Consider the following 14,216-nt stretch of genomic DNA (forward strand, 5'->3'; position numbering starts at 1 on the left):
AACCGGCAACCTTGAGGTTGACAGGACGTACTCCAACCAACTGAGCCATTCGGGAGCTCAGCAGCAGCTCAGCTCAAGGTGCTGTGTTCAATCTTAGTTGCAGGGGGCGCTGCCCACCATCTCTTGCGGGACTCGAGGAACTGAACTGGCAACCTTGTGGTTGAGAGCCCACTGGCCCATGTGGGAATCGAACCGGCAGCCTTCGGAGTTAGGAGCATGGAGCTCTAACTGCCTGAGCCACCGGGCCGGCCCAGAAGTAGATTCTTAAAGGAGGTATAAGTCAGGAATTTTTAATCTTATTTGAAAAAAAATTCATAGTTGACCTAACAAAATGACATAGAGTTACGGTTTTCAAACTTTTTGACAATTACTCATTATAAGATATATAATTTAAATTGTGACGTGTGTGTGTGTGTGTGTGTGTGTGTGTGTGTAACTAAAAGGAGAGTTTCATGAAACATAACTCCCCTTTTAATGGGCCATACATTCTGATACTTTGTATTTTGCACTATTCTATTCCATTAAAAAAATGATGGTCATGATGCACTAAATTGATTGTATAACTCCACAGCCTGAAAAATACTAACCTGCAAGGTGAAATAGCACAGAAAGTATAGGTTGAAGACCAGCATGAATAAAAGATAAATTTAGTCCTAATAAGGAGTGATGATATAAATCTGGATTCTATTCTAAGGGGAGCTTCTAAAAATTCTGTTCCACAGTGAAAGACTAAGACTTCCTAATTATTATTATTATTATTTTTGTTTAAAAATCCCATTATTAACTATTAAATATTTTGTTAACTTTAATAAGGGTAAATTATAAAACAGTTAAAGCACCGTGAGAACAACACTGAAAAAAAACTTTGCTTAAAAATCATTTTCTAGCTTCTCAGGGATGAATCATTTAAGTAATGCCAACTGTAATAAATACCTGAACAAGTTTGTCAATTCCCAGAGCTCTGTCTAATTCAGCCAACTCAGTTTCATCTTTGCCACTGAGGAAGGATACCAGCTGTTCAAGAAGAGCCTTTTCATCATTTCTTCCTTCTACTGTTGTTGGTGGACAGAGAAGCTCATCTAATTGTGAACTAATACACTGTCTACAGAATCAAAAGATAAAGTTTTAGACTGTATAACAAATAATTATTCAATCTTAAGAATGCAAACACACACACCCACACACAATATAACAAATCTAGTTCTATTTGGTTGGTGCAAAAGTAATTGCGGTTTTTGCAATTATTTTTGACCATTTAAACCCAATTACTTTTGCACAAACCTAATAGAAAATTCTCTGATACACTTAATGTGCAGAAATTTATGAACATATTTTTCATTATTTTATCAATCACTGAACTTTGTTTCCATATTCTTCATGTTAGCTTACAGAAATAGCCTAAAAAATTAACCAAACATAGTTAAGAAAGGGAAAATAATTTTTAACAAAAGTGAAAAATAAAAATCAACTAAAAACTCAGAAAGAAGTCGTTTAGCCTATATTAAAATTTATTCTACTTATTCTATTTATTCTATGGATGCCATTAATTATTGATAATTGAACCATAACCAAAATAGTACATATTATATTACCTAACTTTCAACGATGATCAGATCATATTGATAACATGATATGATTACCATTTACAAAAGAAATCAAACTAGAACAATGAAACAATTGAAACAATGAACGATTAACGCTCAGTGTTAAGCAAAACAAGTTGTTGATTACATATAGGAAATATGTCGTTTAATCCAAAGTGATATCAAATGATGCATAAAACTTAGAAATATATAGAAAAATACTAATACTAGTAATACTAATACAATAATATAAGGATTCTTCTTTGGGGAAAGTAAACGGGAACACAGTTCATGTGTTCACAGTTCAGGCTTTAAAGCACATTCAGTACTATCAAGTCATCCTCTGGCTGCTATATGTGAGATGTACTCTATGTTATGGAATAGAGCTATCTGTGTTGATCAGAAGTTGAATTCGAATCAAGATGGGACACTGAGTATATGTAGAAAGTACCTTCTTTCCTTATACCCTTTTGCTCCAAACAAAGAGAAAAGCTGGACAAAATAATTATGTAACTAAAAGCTCAAGAGCAACATAATTGTTGTACTAAGGCCAATTCATCCACAGGTCCCAGAAATTTCATGGTAATGAATCAAAGCAAAGTAAGAGATGAAAAATAAACCAATGGCTGCATACTGTATCAATCTCTTAGTAATTACAATATACACTAGTCTTGCAGCCTTGCAGTAAATAAATCTGTTTAACTGTGTCCTCCCTCACCCTTTTTTTTATTTTCATTCACCTCTGTTAACATCTCACAAAACACCAATGTAGACTGGAATCTATTTTGGGAAAAGTAGTTCTTTGTTGTAGAAGTTGGTAACTGATACTCTATAAAACACAAAATATATTACTCACTCTTCTGGTTTATTCTGATTTACAGCTGTCACTGTATTATTCGCCCATGGAATCTGATCACCTGTTCCTGGTTGTCCAAACTGGTTATCAATTGCTTCCAATTCCAGCTCAGGTAATCCTGTTTAAAAAGGTAAGAAGTCAGTGTTATAATGGAAGATAAAATGACAATATTTTTCAGAAGTAATATATAGGTGAGATTTCAATCATAAAATATTACCTCAATGATACAAATATCACTTATCCAGCAACTTAAACTATCTAGAATGTGGTCAAATAACAAGAAAATGACAAAGTGAGAAAAGATCTGTGACTCAAAGAAAATATGATGTTGAAAAGTTTGCACATAATTGACATTACCATAAGACAATCACTCCAGACATTTTCAGAAATTATTTAAAATAATTATAAACATTTGGTTAACTGTTTTTTCAGTCTATAGCACATTAGAATATGCTGTAAGTAGGGAGAGTTTTCCCATGAAATGAGAGCTGAAAGCAAAATATAAAACATGTATAAAACATAGGAACAGAAACTAAAGGGCATAGCAGCCGAGGATCACTTAGTAACTGGACAAAGCTCTATAGTTGTTAATCTGAAAATATAACAGTATAATTACAGTATAATTGATGCTTATAATGGCAAGTGAAAAAGAGGTTGAATTAGGTTTTGTAATGAAAGAAAGTAGTACATGCATTTTAGACAATTTTTGTGTCAGATTTTTTAAAGTTTTGATTATTTCTGCAGTACTTATACTATGAAAAAACTAAATAACCTAAATTCTAGAAATTTAGGGACTCATAAATAAATTATGGTTTCGATATTTACAATGTGCTGTTAATGTAAAAGGAAAAAACCATAATGCAAGCCATATGTTCAGGATAATTTTATTTTTATAAACTATTTCATATATATTAACAGAAAAAAATTCTGGTAGGCTATATATCCTTGGTAGATTTTCAGGTAGTGAGATTAAGGATTACTTTTATTTCCTTTTAAGGTTTCTAATGATTGCTTTTAATTTTTAAAATGAACACATATTCATTAATAGTCATTAACAGCTGAACTGTACTCCCTCCAAATTCATGTGTTGAAGTCCTAATCCCTAGTACCTCAGAATGTGACTGTATTTAGAGAGGTGATTAAGTTAAAACAGGGTTGTTAGGTTGGGTTCGATGACTGGGATTCCTATAAGAAGAGTTTTGGACACAGATAACAGACTTTGAGGGCACAGCAAGAAGGCAGCCATCTGCAAGCCAGTGAGAGAGTCCTCAGAGAAGAGCAAATCTGCCAACAACCTAACCTTGGACTTCTAGCCTCCTGAACTGGGAGGAAATCAATTTCTGTTATTTAAGCCATCTGGTCAGTGTATTTTGTTATGGCAGCCTGAGAATACATTTTTTTAAATTGAAGTATAGTTGACATACAATATTATACTAGTTTCAGGTGTACAACATAGTAATTCGATATATATATATATACTTTACAATGTTTTCACCACAATAAGTCTACCGTGTTTCCCCAAAAATAACCTAGCTGGGCAATCAGCTCTAATGCGTCTTTTGGAGCAAAAATTAATATAAGACCCGGTATTATATTATATTATATTATATTATATTATATTATATTATATTATATTATATTGTATTATATTACATATTATATTACATAGACCCAGTCTTATATTATATTACATCAGACTGGGTCTTATAGTAAAATAAGACTGGGTCTTATATTGAGTTTTGCTCCAAAAGACGCATTACAGCTGATTGTCCAGCTACGTCTTATTTTTGGGGAAACACGGTAGTAACCACCAGTCACTGCACAAAGTTATAACTTTTTGAAAAACTGAAAATGGAGTTTTAAGAGAAAACATAAGTAGGAAGAATTATTCATTCTAATGAATGGAGAATAAGTAGATTTTAGGATGCCTCAAAAAATGTATTTAGTGCTGGATATTGATAATTTGTAACTTACAGAAAATGTTAGATTCACTTTTATGGGAAATATAATCAATATTTAGTATGAATGAAGTGTATAAGTACACATAAACACATTCACTTCTAAATGCAAGAAATTATACTGTTCAATTACACTTAAGAGAGAAGTCTACCATGACAAACGATAGAGAAATCAAATTCTGTAGGATTCTGTAAAATTCTGTAAGCAAACAAAAACAAACAGTAACAATAAACAGTGATGGGAAAGTAATCCCTTGATTCTCATCACTATTTAAATCAGATAGTTGTACCAAGAAGATTATCTAAAGCTTTCCTATTGCTCTGCTCCATGCAATCTTATTCCCTTTAAGAAATCTAATCTAGACAAAATTAATAATGTTTAAGAGTCAAAGAAAATTTATATGGCCTTCTATCATTAATGCTGAGTATCATAAGGTAGTTTATTTGACTCAGTAATAGGACGCAGTATCTCATTTTATTAGTCTTGATGGGAAAAATGTTAAGAAAGTAAGTTGGATCAAATATTTTCAAAATAAAATAAGATTCATGTGCTAAGTTTGGTGACTAGGGAAAAAAATACCCAAACAAACAAATCAAACTTTCATTCAATTAAAAGTTTTGTTTGCATAGGTAGCATGTTTAAAATAAATTGGTTTTTATTCTAAAAGCCACTTCAACCTTTTAGGGCTTCCTTTAGAAACAGACTTTTATAAAAAATTTGAGGATTTGCTGGAATGTTTTAGGAAATATGCAAGTTATCTTTCTTTGTCCAGGGAATAATCCTACTATTTTTGGTCATGTTTGTGTCTCTATCACAAACATAAGTACGTATACACGTAACACAATACAGGCATAGTAAATTTTTTTTTAAATTTTATTTTATTAAATTTATTGGGGTGACAATGGAATACTATTCGGCGGTAAGAAAAGATGATATAGGAACATTTGTGACAACATGGATGGATCTTGAGAGAGTAATGCTGAGCGAAATAAGGCATAGTAATTTTTAAAAGGAAGCATTTGAAATCAAGGTATTAACTAGTCCCTTTATTGGAGGGAGGCAGTTGAAGGGGGTGGGGTAGAAAACAAACCCTTGGGGCGCCCTGATAAAGCTATCCAAGTTTGTTTGTTTTTTTAAATCATCTCTGCAAAGGGTTCAACATCATATATTCTCCATTTAAAGCTCAGTGAAGAACATATTTTCGTTAGCCACACTAAACCCAGCAAAAGAACTTACTAAAAAATGTCTGCATACAAAATAGACAGCAGTGTCTAACCATGGTAGCGGCTTTTGCACATTTTACTCCTCAAACAGTTAATTCCATATCCAGTGACTCTGATGTTCACAGTTAATTTTCTTCAGCTGTTGGTAAGGAGGTTTCTGGTTCAGTTTTGTGTTACATTTGGCAGTAACTATGCACAGGAGTTGGGGTGTTATATTTTTAAAAATATGATGTAGATAAAGGACTAATTTCTCTAATGTACAGAAAAAACTCCTATAGATCAAGAGATAAAAACCAAATAATCCGGTAGATAAATGGTCAAAGAATATGAACAAATCACATAAAAATAATTGAAAAGTGATCAACTTAATTCACAAGAAAAGAAATACAGATTAAAACTACACTGAGATATTTAAAAAAATAAAAGCATCAGATTGGCAAAGATGAGAAAGGGCATAATTCAACATATTGGCAAGGAGGTGTGGAAAGAAGAACATTTTCAGAGTGCAAACTGGTATAACATCTAAGAAGGACTATTTGGCAGAATCTATCTACCCTTCGACCTAGCAATTCTACTCAGAACTTGTATTTCAGATATACTCTTATATGTAGTAAATTATCTCTACATAACATTGTCCGTTACAGCTTTGGAATGGCAAAAGATGCCCAGTAATAGGCACCACACACTAAATATAAGCTTGAAAGCAGGGACATTAAAATAGACTTTTTAAAGTACTAAAAATGCTTTATGTAAAACATTATTTTTAGAGTTATGCAGTATTTTTAATGTCCTTCAAATTAATAAGATTTTAAAAATAATCATCTCAGATTGCGTATGTTCACAGAACATAAAAACAACCACCTCAGGAGGTCATTCGCTTCCTCCAGTGATGTTGTCAATGTTCAAATATTTTTGGAATTCTCGAACTGTCTTAACTAGTGTATGAGTCCTTCAAAAACAATGTATCTCCTTATAGTTACATCTAGTTTTTATTTTGATTTGAAAAAGTATTATTCTTTTTGGATCAATAAATTTGGCTCCAAGTAACACCAGACAATATCAAAAGTCAATCCCGCCATTTAAAGGATAGGGGTTTGAAGAAAGTGAAAAGGACACAGACATTCGGACAGTACTGCTGAAGAGGCATGCTGTACACATTTTGATTAACAACACCCTCCTAAGTTGTCTGCACTGAGAAAGCGGTATGCATCTTGCCGCGCTGCTCCTGTAGTATATCATTCTAACAAAATTATTTAAATCACTCGGTCACACTGCATCTGTGTGCGTGTGTGTGCATAGAAACAGCATGTTTGGAAACCAGGCAGACTGAAACTTAAATCCTGGTTCTGCATACACTATCTGTATAACTTTGGGAATGTTTTCGTCTCTGTATGATTGTGTGTGTGTGTGTGTGTGTGTGTGTGTTTTCATTCTCTGGACCTTAGTTTTCTCATGTGTAAATGGACCCAAGAAAATCTTCTGGTTCGATGTGGCAGATTTATCGCCTGTGCATTTCTCTCTCTCTCTAGAAACATGACTCAAAGAGCAAAAGAAATAAAACAGGAAAAATAAATCTACAGCTGAAGGAAAGGCAAAAGAAGTATCATGGCAGCTGACTAGAACAATGAAGAATTGCTGAAAGATAAAACAGATGGAAACAAACTGATGGTGAAACCTCAACTAAACTAAAAAACTTGTAATAGGACAAAGAGAAGATTTTCCAAAAGGGAGTTTTCCCAGAACAGCAGAACCACTCCAAGCTCAGTGGTCACTGGAGCGGCAAAGGATCAGGCCATGGCAGTTGCCGGGATAATTAAAGGACAACGGAACAGCTGCCACCAGGCCCCTGCTCTGAGTGCAGCTGACTCTGGCATCTGCCCATGGGATTAAAGTGGTAAGTACAGGACTCAAAGTAGGAGTTCTGCTCAGGGAATCTCCCAAAATGGGTGCGAGGGCTGCCACGAGGGATTTGCCCATCCCCAACCCCCATTCACAACAACTTTTTATAGAAACAGATCCTCTATAATCGGAACCTATATTCACTGCCAGAGCAAAAGGGCTTCTCACTTTAGCTAAAGAAACACTTAGCTACTTATGTTTTCCATTCTAGGTCTTTTTCAGTATACAGTTGACCCTTGAACAATGCAGAGGTTAGGGTACCAATCCCCCCACCCCTCCACTATCGAAAATCGCATATAACTTTGACTCCTCAAAAATGTAACTACTAAGAGCCTACTGGAAGCCTTAATGATAACATGAAACAGTTGACTAACACATATTTTATATGTTATATGTATTATTTATTGTACCCTTACAATAAAGTAAGCTAGAGAAAAAGAAAATGTAATTAAGAAAAACCTTAAGGAAGACAAAATACATTTACAGTATTTATTGAAAAAAATCCAAGCAGGTGAAACTCTTGTTGCTCAAGGGCCAACTGCAGATGGACAGACAGCTCAAATTCACCAAACATTTGAAAGAAGCCAACAGCAAGAAAGAGAGATAGCAAATGTAACAAAGATAGTACCTGCAAAGGAAATAGGACTACTATAGAAAATGGATGAACCTTACAGGACAACACATATAATACAAAGTATAATAAATTTATCATTACAGATTAAAAAGTCTATATCCATAAAAATATACTTCTATGAAAAAGAAAAATAATTTCTAGAAATTGAAAACATGATAGCTGCAATGAGAAGAGCTCAGCAGATGGACTGAAGAGCAGAATGGACATGGTTGAAGATTCAGTTTTGATCTAGAAAATTTGGCCCACAGGTTCTCTCAGAATATAGTGCAAAAGGGAGTGGAAAAGAAAAGCATGGGAGAAAAAAGGGCCCTGGCACATAGATCCAGAAGTTCTCACTGGTGTATCTCAGGTTAAAATATGATAATTAAACTGTCCTATGGAAGACTTTTGCACTTGACACAGTTCAGTTTAAGACTGAAGACTACAGTAAAGAAAGATGCTTAAGTTTGCTGGGTGGGCACAAGGTTAAGACATGCAATGGGGCACTCCATAGTGGACTCTGGTTCCAGTAAAAGGTGCCGGTCAACAACATAGAAGCTAGAAAGTGCAGAGAACCAGAGGCTATTCCTTCTCTTCCCTTTCATATGCTATCGCATTTTTGTCCCTATCTTCTTTTTTCTTTGTTTTTCTTCTCAAATCCTTTATCCTTTTTTACTTTCTCCTGCCCCACTTGTTTCCTTAGCCTTATGCCTCTTGAATTCTTTCTTTCTTATCTATATGGAAACATTGCAGACGGGCATCTGCCTCTGTCACCCTCCCCCTCATACCTCAGTATCTTTCCCTCTGTTTTTGGCCTTCGCCATCCAACTTCAGCACAAGGCTTAACAGATTCCGGCCTATTTACATACTTTTATATAAGAAGCTGTGTTTAGAGGAGGAAATCTCAAGAGAGAAAAAAAGCTATCTTCCTCAAGACAGACTATGAAGGAAAATCACTCCACTTTCATAGGCTTGTAGAACACTTTCTATTTTTATTAATTTTTATCTAATTAACACATATACATAATTTTAAAAGTCAAAATCAAAAGGTTCATTATGAATAAAAGCAGTTTCCTGCCTCTCCCCTTCTGATCCTTTGGTTACTCAGCTTTCAACAGAGGCACCCATTCTCATCTTGTGCAGCTGTTTTCTTCGGCATTTGCCTATTTCCAAATCTGCATATGCTGCTGCTTCTTGCTATCTCAATTTTAGATTAGTGACTCTCCATCATGATAGATGAGGTCTTAGTTCTCTCACACCTACCTCTCTTACTACTTTCTGTGTCCCTAATTTTCTAATTGAGATCTTAGCTTTTCATAAAATTGAAAGTTAATATTTAGGTTCTCATGACTATGCAAATATTACTCACTGCTAAGTCACACTGTACATTATGAATCTCCTTTCTTTACTAAGCTTGCTTTTTTCTGGAGTTAACAATTACTATTTTTTCACTTGCCTGCTTTTCTAGGGGAGTTTTTCAGATACTTTCACATTTTTTATATAAACTTATCAATCAGTAATATTTCCTATAAACTCAAAGAGAGCAAATTCTATTTCTTCCTGGGAGGCCTCCTTCCCTGAGGATTCAGGCCTCTATTCCAACCTGCATTGCTTGTTCCCTAATCTTGCGGATCAGCTATCATTCCTGGACTTCCTTTCAGGTCCTCTGTCTCCTCTGGACCTTGTATTTTTCTCTTTTTTTGTTTTGTTCCCTGTTTGCTGAAGTATATCCCCTAGGACCTTCACTAGAAAAGGTGAGTACAACATCAAATATTTGAGCCATTTCACACCTGAACATGTCTTTATTCTACCTTCACAACTAGTAGTGGAAATTTGGATGCCTAGTTATAGATTATAAATCATTCTAACCTCAGATATCTCTAAAGTAAATTGTATTAATGTATAACTTATATACTATAATACACATCCATTTTAAGTGTACAATTCAATAAATTTTGACAAAGGTATAATAAATTCATAACCTTCCACCTCAATCATGAAAATGGAATATTTCTATCACCTCTAAAAGTTCCTCTCAAGAGCTCCTTGGCTGTCAATTGCCCTACCTCACCCTACCACAGGCAACCAGTGATCTTGTAGAGCTAGATTTTTTTCACTCAGCATGTTTTTAAGAAAAATTCATGCCATTTACCAGCAATTCCTTCCCTTTCATTGCTGAGCAGTATTTCATTTTATAAATACACCACTCCCTTATTGATGGACATCTTGCATTAGTGTGGTGCATTTGTTAGAACTGATAAGCTAAAGCTAATATTCATACGTTTTTATTAACTAAAGCCCATAGTTTACATTACGGTTCACTCTTTGTGTTGTAGTTTATGGATTTTGACAAATGTCTAATAATATGTAACCTCCATTAAAGTATCATACAGAACAGTTTCACTGACCTAAAAATCCCTCGTGCTCCACCTATTCATCCCTCCCCCTGGCAAGCACTGATCTTTTAACTGTCTTTTTTTTTAATTGCTTTGCCTTTTCCAGGATGTCACATAGCTGGAATCATAAAGTATGTAAAGAATTGGCTTCTTTCACTCAGCAATATGCATTTAAGGTTTCTCAGTGTCTTTTCATGGCTTGACAGCGTCTAAGTTTTGGCAATTACGATTCGCACAGTATTCAATTCATATCTTCTCTCTGAAAGCTTTAGGAATCTTTATCTCTGATGTTCCAGAATTACATGATGATAAGCTTTGGTACAGGTCTTGTTTTGGTGTGTGTTGGGTGCTTGTTGAACCATTTCAATCTGAAGAATTATGTCCTTCAGTTCTAGAAAATTCTCCCTTATTATTTGCTTGCAAGTATCTTCTCTTCCATTGTTTCCCCCCTCCTCATTTTTCGGTTTCTGGAATTTTCAGCAATCATTATTGGCCCTCCTAGATCAATCTTAACTTTTTCTTCCCTACTTTCTATTAATATTTGTCTTTTGGTCATTTTGTTCCTTCTTGGAGCTTTCCTCAGCTTTACCTTCGAACATTTCTCTTGAAATTTTTAATTTTTGTATATCTAATTTCCAAAAGTTCTACCTTGTCCTTTGTCCCTTTTTTTCTTCCCATAATATTCATGGATTAAATATCTTTTCAAAACTTTTAATATTTTTTTGGTCCATGCACTCACTGTATAGTTCCACTGCATACTCTTTTTCTGTTTTTTCTTTTGCTCTCTTTCAAATTGTACATTTCCCTTAAAGTCCTGTGATCTCTGTGTCTGTTTAGTCAGTGTTTTAAAACACTGCCTGGGAGGATTGAGTGTGAAACTAGTATCTTCTGGATTTCCTTCATCACTGGATGATGAGATGGCAGGATGACCTTTCTTTAGGGACCTACCCTCACATACCCCATGTAGGATGGGGAAGAGGACCAGGATCAAACCAATCGATATGTAGACTTGTGCTTTAGCACCTGTCAGCCCTGCACCTTATTGTTTCCCCAACTGTGCCTGATATTCCAGAGTGTGGCGACTCTCAGTTTCAACCAGAAGAGACTTTCAAAATCAACTCATCTAATTCTCATTTTGCAGATAAAGAGAACAGGGCTCAGAAAATTCATTTACTTGAAATAATACTGTTAATAAAATGGAGAATGTGAGACTTGAACCTAGGCGTCTGCTCTTATCTATTAGTTGAAAAACCGCTTCCAAAAATGTCAGGGATGACTCAAGATTCTTCTTTCCAGCTGCCTGAAAAAATCCTGGTAAACTTTCAGGAATTATGTCATGACAGTTAAAATCTGCAGTAAGACTGAAATAAATGAGTCCCACATCTGATTCCATCAGAAGAGGGACAAGACTTAGGTCAGAAATCCCAGCAAATTTTGAAGGTGAGCTGGTTAGTTTCTTTTTTTTTTTTTCCACCTTCAAAATTTGATAGGTGAAAAAAAATTGAGAGTCCTATCTTTACGAATTTGAAGTACTATACTACGAAAGTCTCTCTTAATTAGAAGAATGCTAACGTGGCTAGCTAGAGCAGCGGTGAATCATTTCAACACAGTTGTCTTCTAAAGAGTGCTCTATGGAAAACTCATTCTGTAGGGTAACATGTTATTACTGGAGAAAAGGAAGTCCATAATTAAGAAAGTTGGTAAATGCTGAGCTAAAGAAATCTAAACTGGTTTCTTTAACATAGGACTTCTTAAAACCTTTCACATGCACTGTGGAACTTTAAAGAGTAATGATGTAGGTGCCATGCAGCATTTGCGTGTGTATTTTAGCACAAAATCCTTTTTTTTTTTTTTTCAACTCTTAGGACTAGTGTTCAAGGACAACACTTTGGAAAACATAATCTGACCCAATATTATATTTCTGAAAGTCCTGCTATGGAACGTTTTGGGAAAGAACACAAAACTGTTCTCCTTAACATCAACTATTCACCTTGACTAATTAAATACAAAAATGTAAATGTTATGCTATAATTTAAAATACACAAGTTGAATGAAGTTTATATGTCTAAACATAACTGTATATTATTTATAATGGCACTAATGAAAAGATATTTCACTCTCAACAAACAAAATTTCTGTGCAATGACGATGAGAGACAAAGCACTAATCAGCATTATCATTAAAAGCTTAAAATGAGGTTTTGTCCTCAACACGTACTATTCAGCCTGGAAGTGGGTCTGGCAGTGGTGGACTGGAGTGTAGGAGGCAGGATCTCCGATTTGATGGTTACACTGGTAACTGTACCATCCATCCTCTCTGTCTCACATAAGCCTGACAATGGGGCTGCCTTCTCCAGCGTTGGTAGTAACTGATCAAATTGGTCAAGGTCAGCTGTAAACTAAGAATAGAAACCAAAGTTAGAGGAAGTATATTCTATACATTCACCTGAAACAATGTAGAAAAAAGGTTGTTCCTTTAAAATCCATGAATTAAGTGTAACTATGAAAGAATGAATAATTAGAAACTACATGACCTAACTATTTCAGTGGAAAAAATTTTGGATGCTTATGATATTAATATACTGAAGGACACAAGATAATATACACATATTATTTATCTAATATATCTTGGTATAAAATGCATACATTGGAGAAAGATTGGACTGGAAAGAGGTGTCAAGAACACTTATAATGACAGTACTGAGGGTGAATTTTTTCTGTCACATTTTTCAAAATTTTGTAAAATGACTTACTTTATGTGATGACAAATTTACATTGATATCTTTTTTTTTAAATAATTTTAAAAAGTTTGGGAAACTTTTTAAGAAGTAGTTTTTTCCAATTCACAGGGAGTGCCTACACGTGTCTGCGGTTATGCACAGGAGAAAACTGGCCTTTCTTTCAGAGCATTATTCTACTATGATTATTTTGAGTTAATTCATCAACATCAAATGTCTACCTGTTTGTATTTCACTATTTAATTAAACTCAAATTAGTATTTCTAGATTATATAAATAGAATTATATGTGTGTGTGGGTGTGTGTGTGTGTGTGTGTGTGTGTGTGTGTGTGTGGTGTGTGTGTGTGTGTATTTAAAATGTCTGGCTTCTTTTACTTAACATCACATTTCTGAAGTTCAGAAATCTTGTCACGTGTAGCAGTAGTTTATTTGTTTTCATTGCTGAATAGTACCCATTGTATGACTATGTCACAACGTATTTATAAATTCTACTCTGATGGATTTGGGGGTGTTTCCGGTTTGTGGCTAATACAAATAAAGCTACTATGAACATTTTTGAACATGTTATGTTGTTACATAATGACAAAATGTACTAACTGTAACGGAAAAAATTGACAAACTGGACTACATTAAAATGAAGGACTTGACTTCATCAAAAAGCACCGGTCAGAGAAGGAAAAGGCAAGCCACGGCACAGAAAAGATATCTGCAAATACATAACCAATAAAAGACTCATCCAAAATGCACAAGAATTCTTACAAGTCATTAAGAAAAAGACAACATATTGGGAAAATGGGCAAGACACTTGAACAGGCTATTCAGAAAGGGAGATATAGAAATGACCAATAAACACTTAACAGGGAAATGCAAATTAAAACTAAGAGATACAACTACACATACCCAGAATGGCTAAAATTTAAAAGATTGACAATACCAAGTATTAGTAGGA

At 34.5% G+C, this 14,216-nt stretch overlaps 1 protein-coding gene across 9 annotated transcripts in view; it reads right to left on the bottom strand.

The window, feature by feature from the left end:
• The window catches only part of NCOA1 (nuclear receptor coactivator 1), a 216,280-nt gene that overhangs the window by 32,358 nt on the left and 169,706 nt on the right, over positions 1-14,216 (bottom strand). For all 9 annotated transcript variants that reach the window (XM_088796268.1, XM_088796267.1, XM_088796265.1 and 6 more), the window contains 3 exons: positions 12,747-12,927; positions 2,440-2,557; positions 934-1,102 (listed from right to left, as the gene is read on the bottom strand). In XM_088796268.1, coding sequence (XP_088652394.1) covers positions 934-1,102; positions 2,440-2,557; positions 12,747-12,927 — 468 coding nt within the window. The remainder of the gene's footprint in view (positions 1-933; positions 1,103-2,439; positions 2,558-12,746; positions 12,928-14,216) is intronic.

The sequence above is a fragment of the Rhinolophus sinicus genome, chromosome 2 (assembly GCF_057876585.1).
Source record: "Rhinolophus sinicus isolate RSI-liver-muscle chromosome 2, RSI-T2T, whole genome shotgun sequence".
Classification (NCBI taxonomy): domain Eukaryota; kingdom Metazoa; phylum Chordata; class Mammalia; order Chiroptera; family Rhinolophidae; genus Rhinolophus; species Rhinolophus sinicus.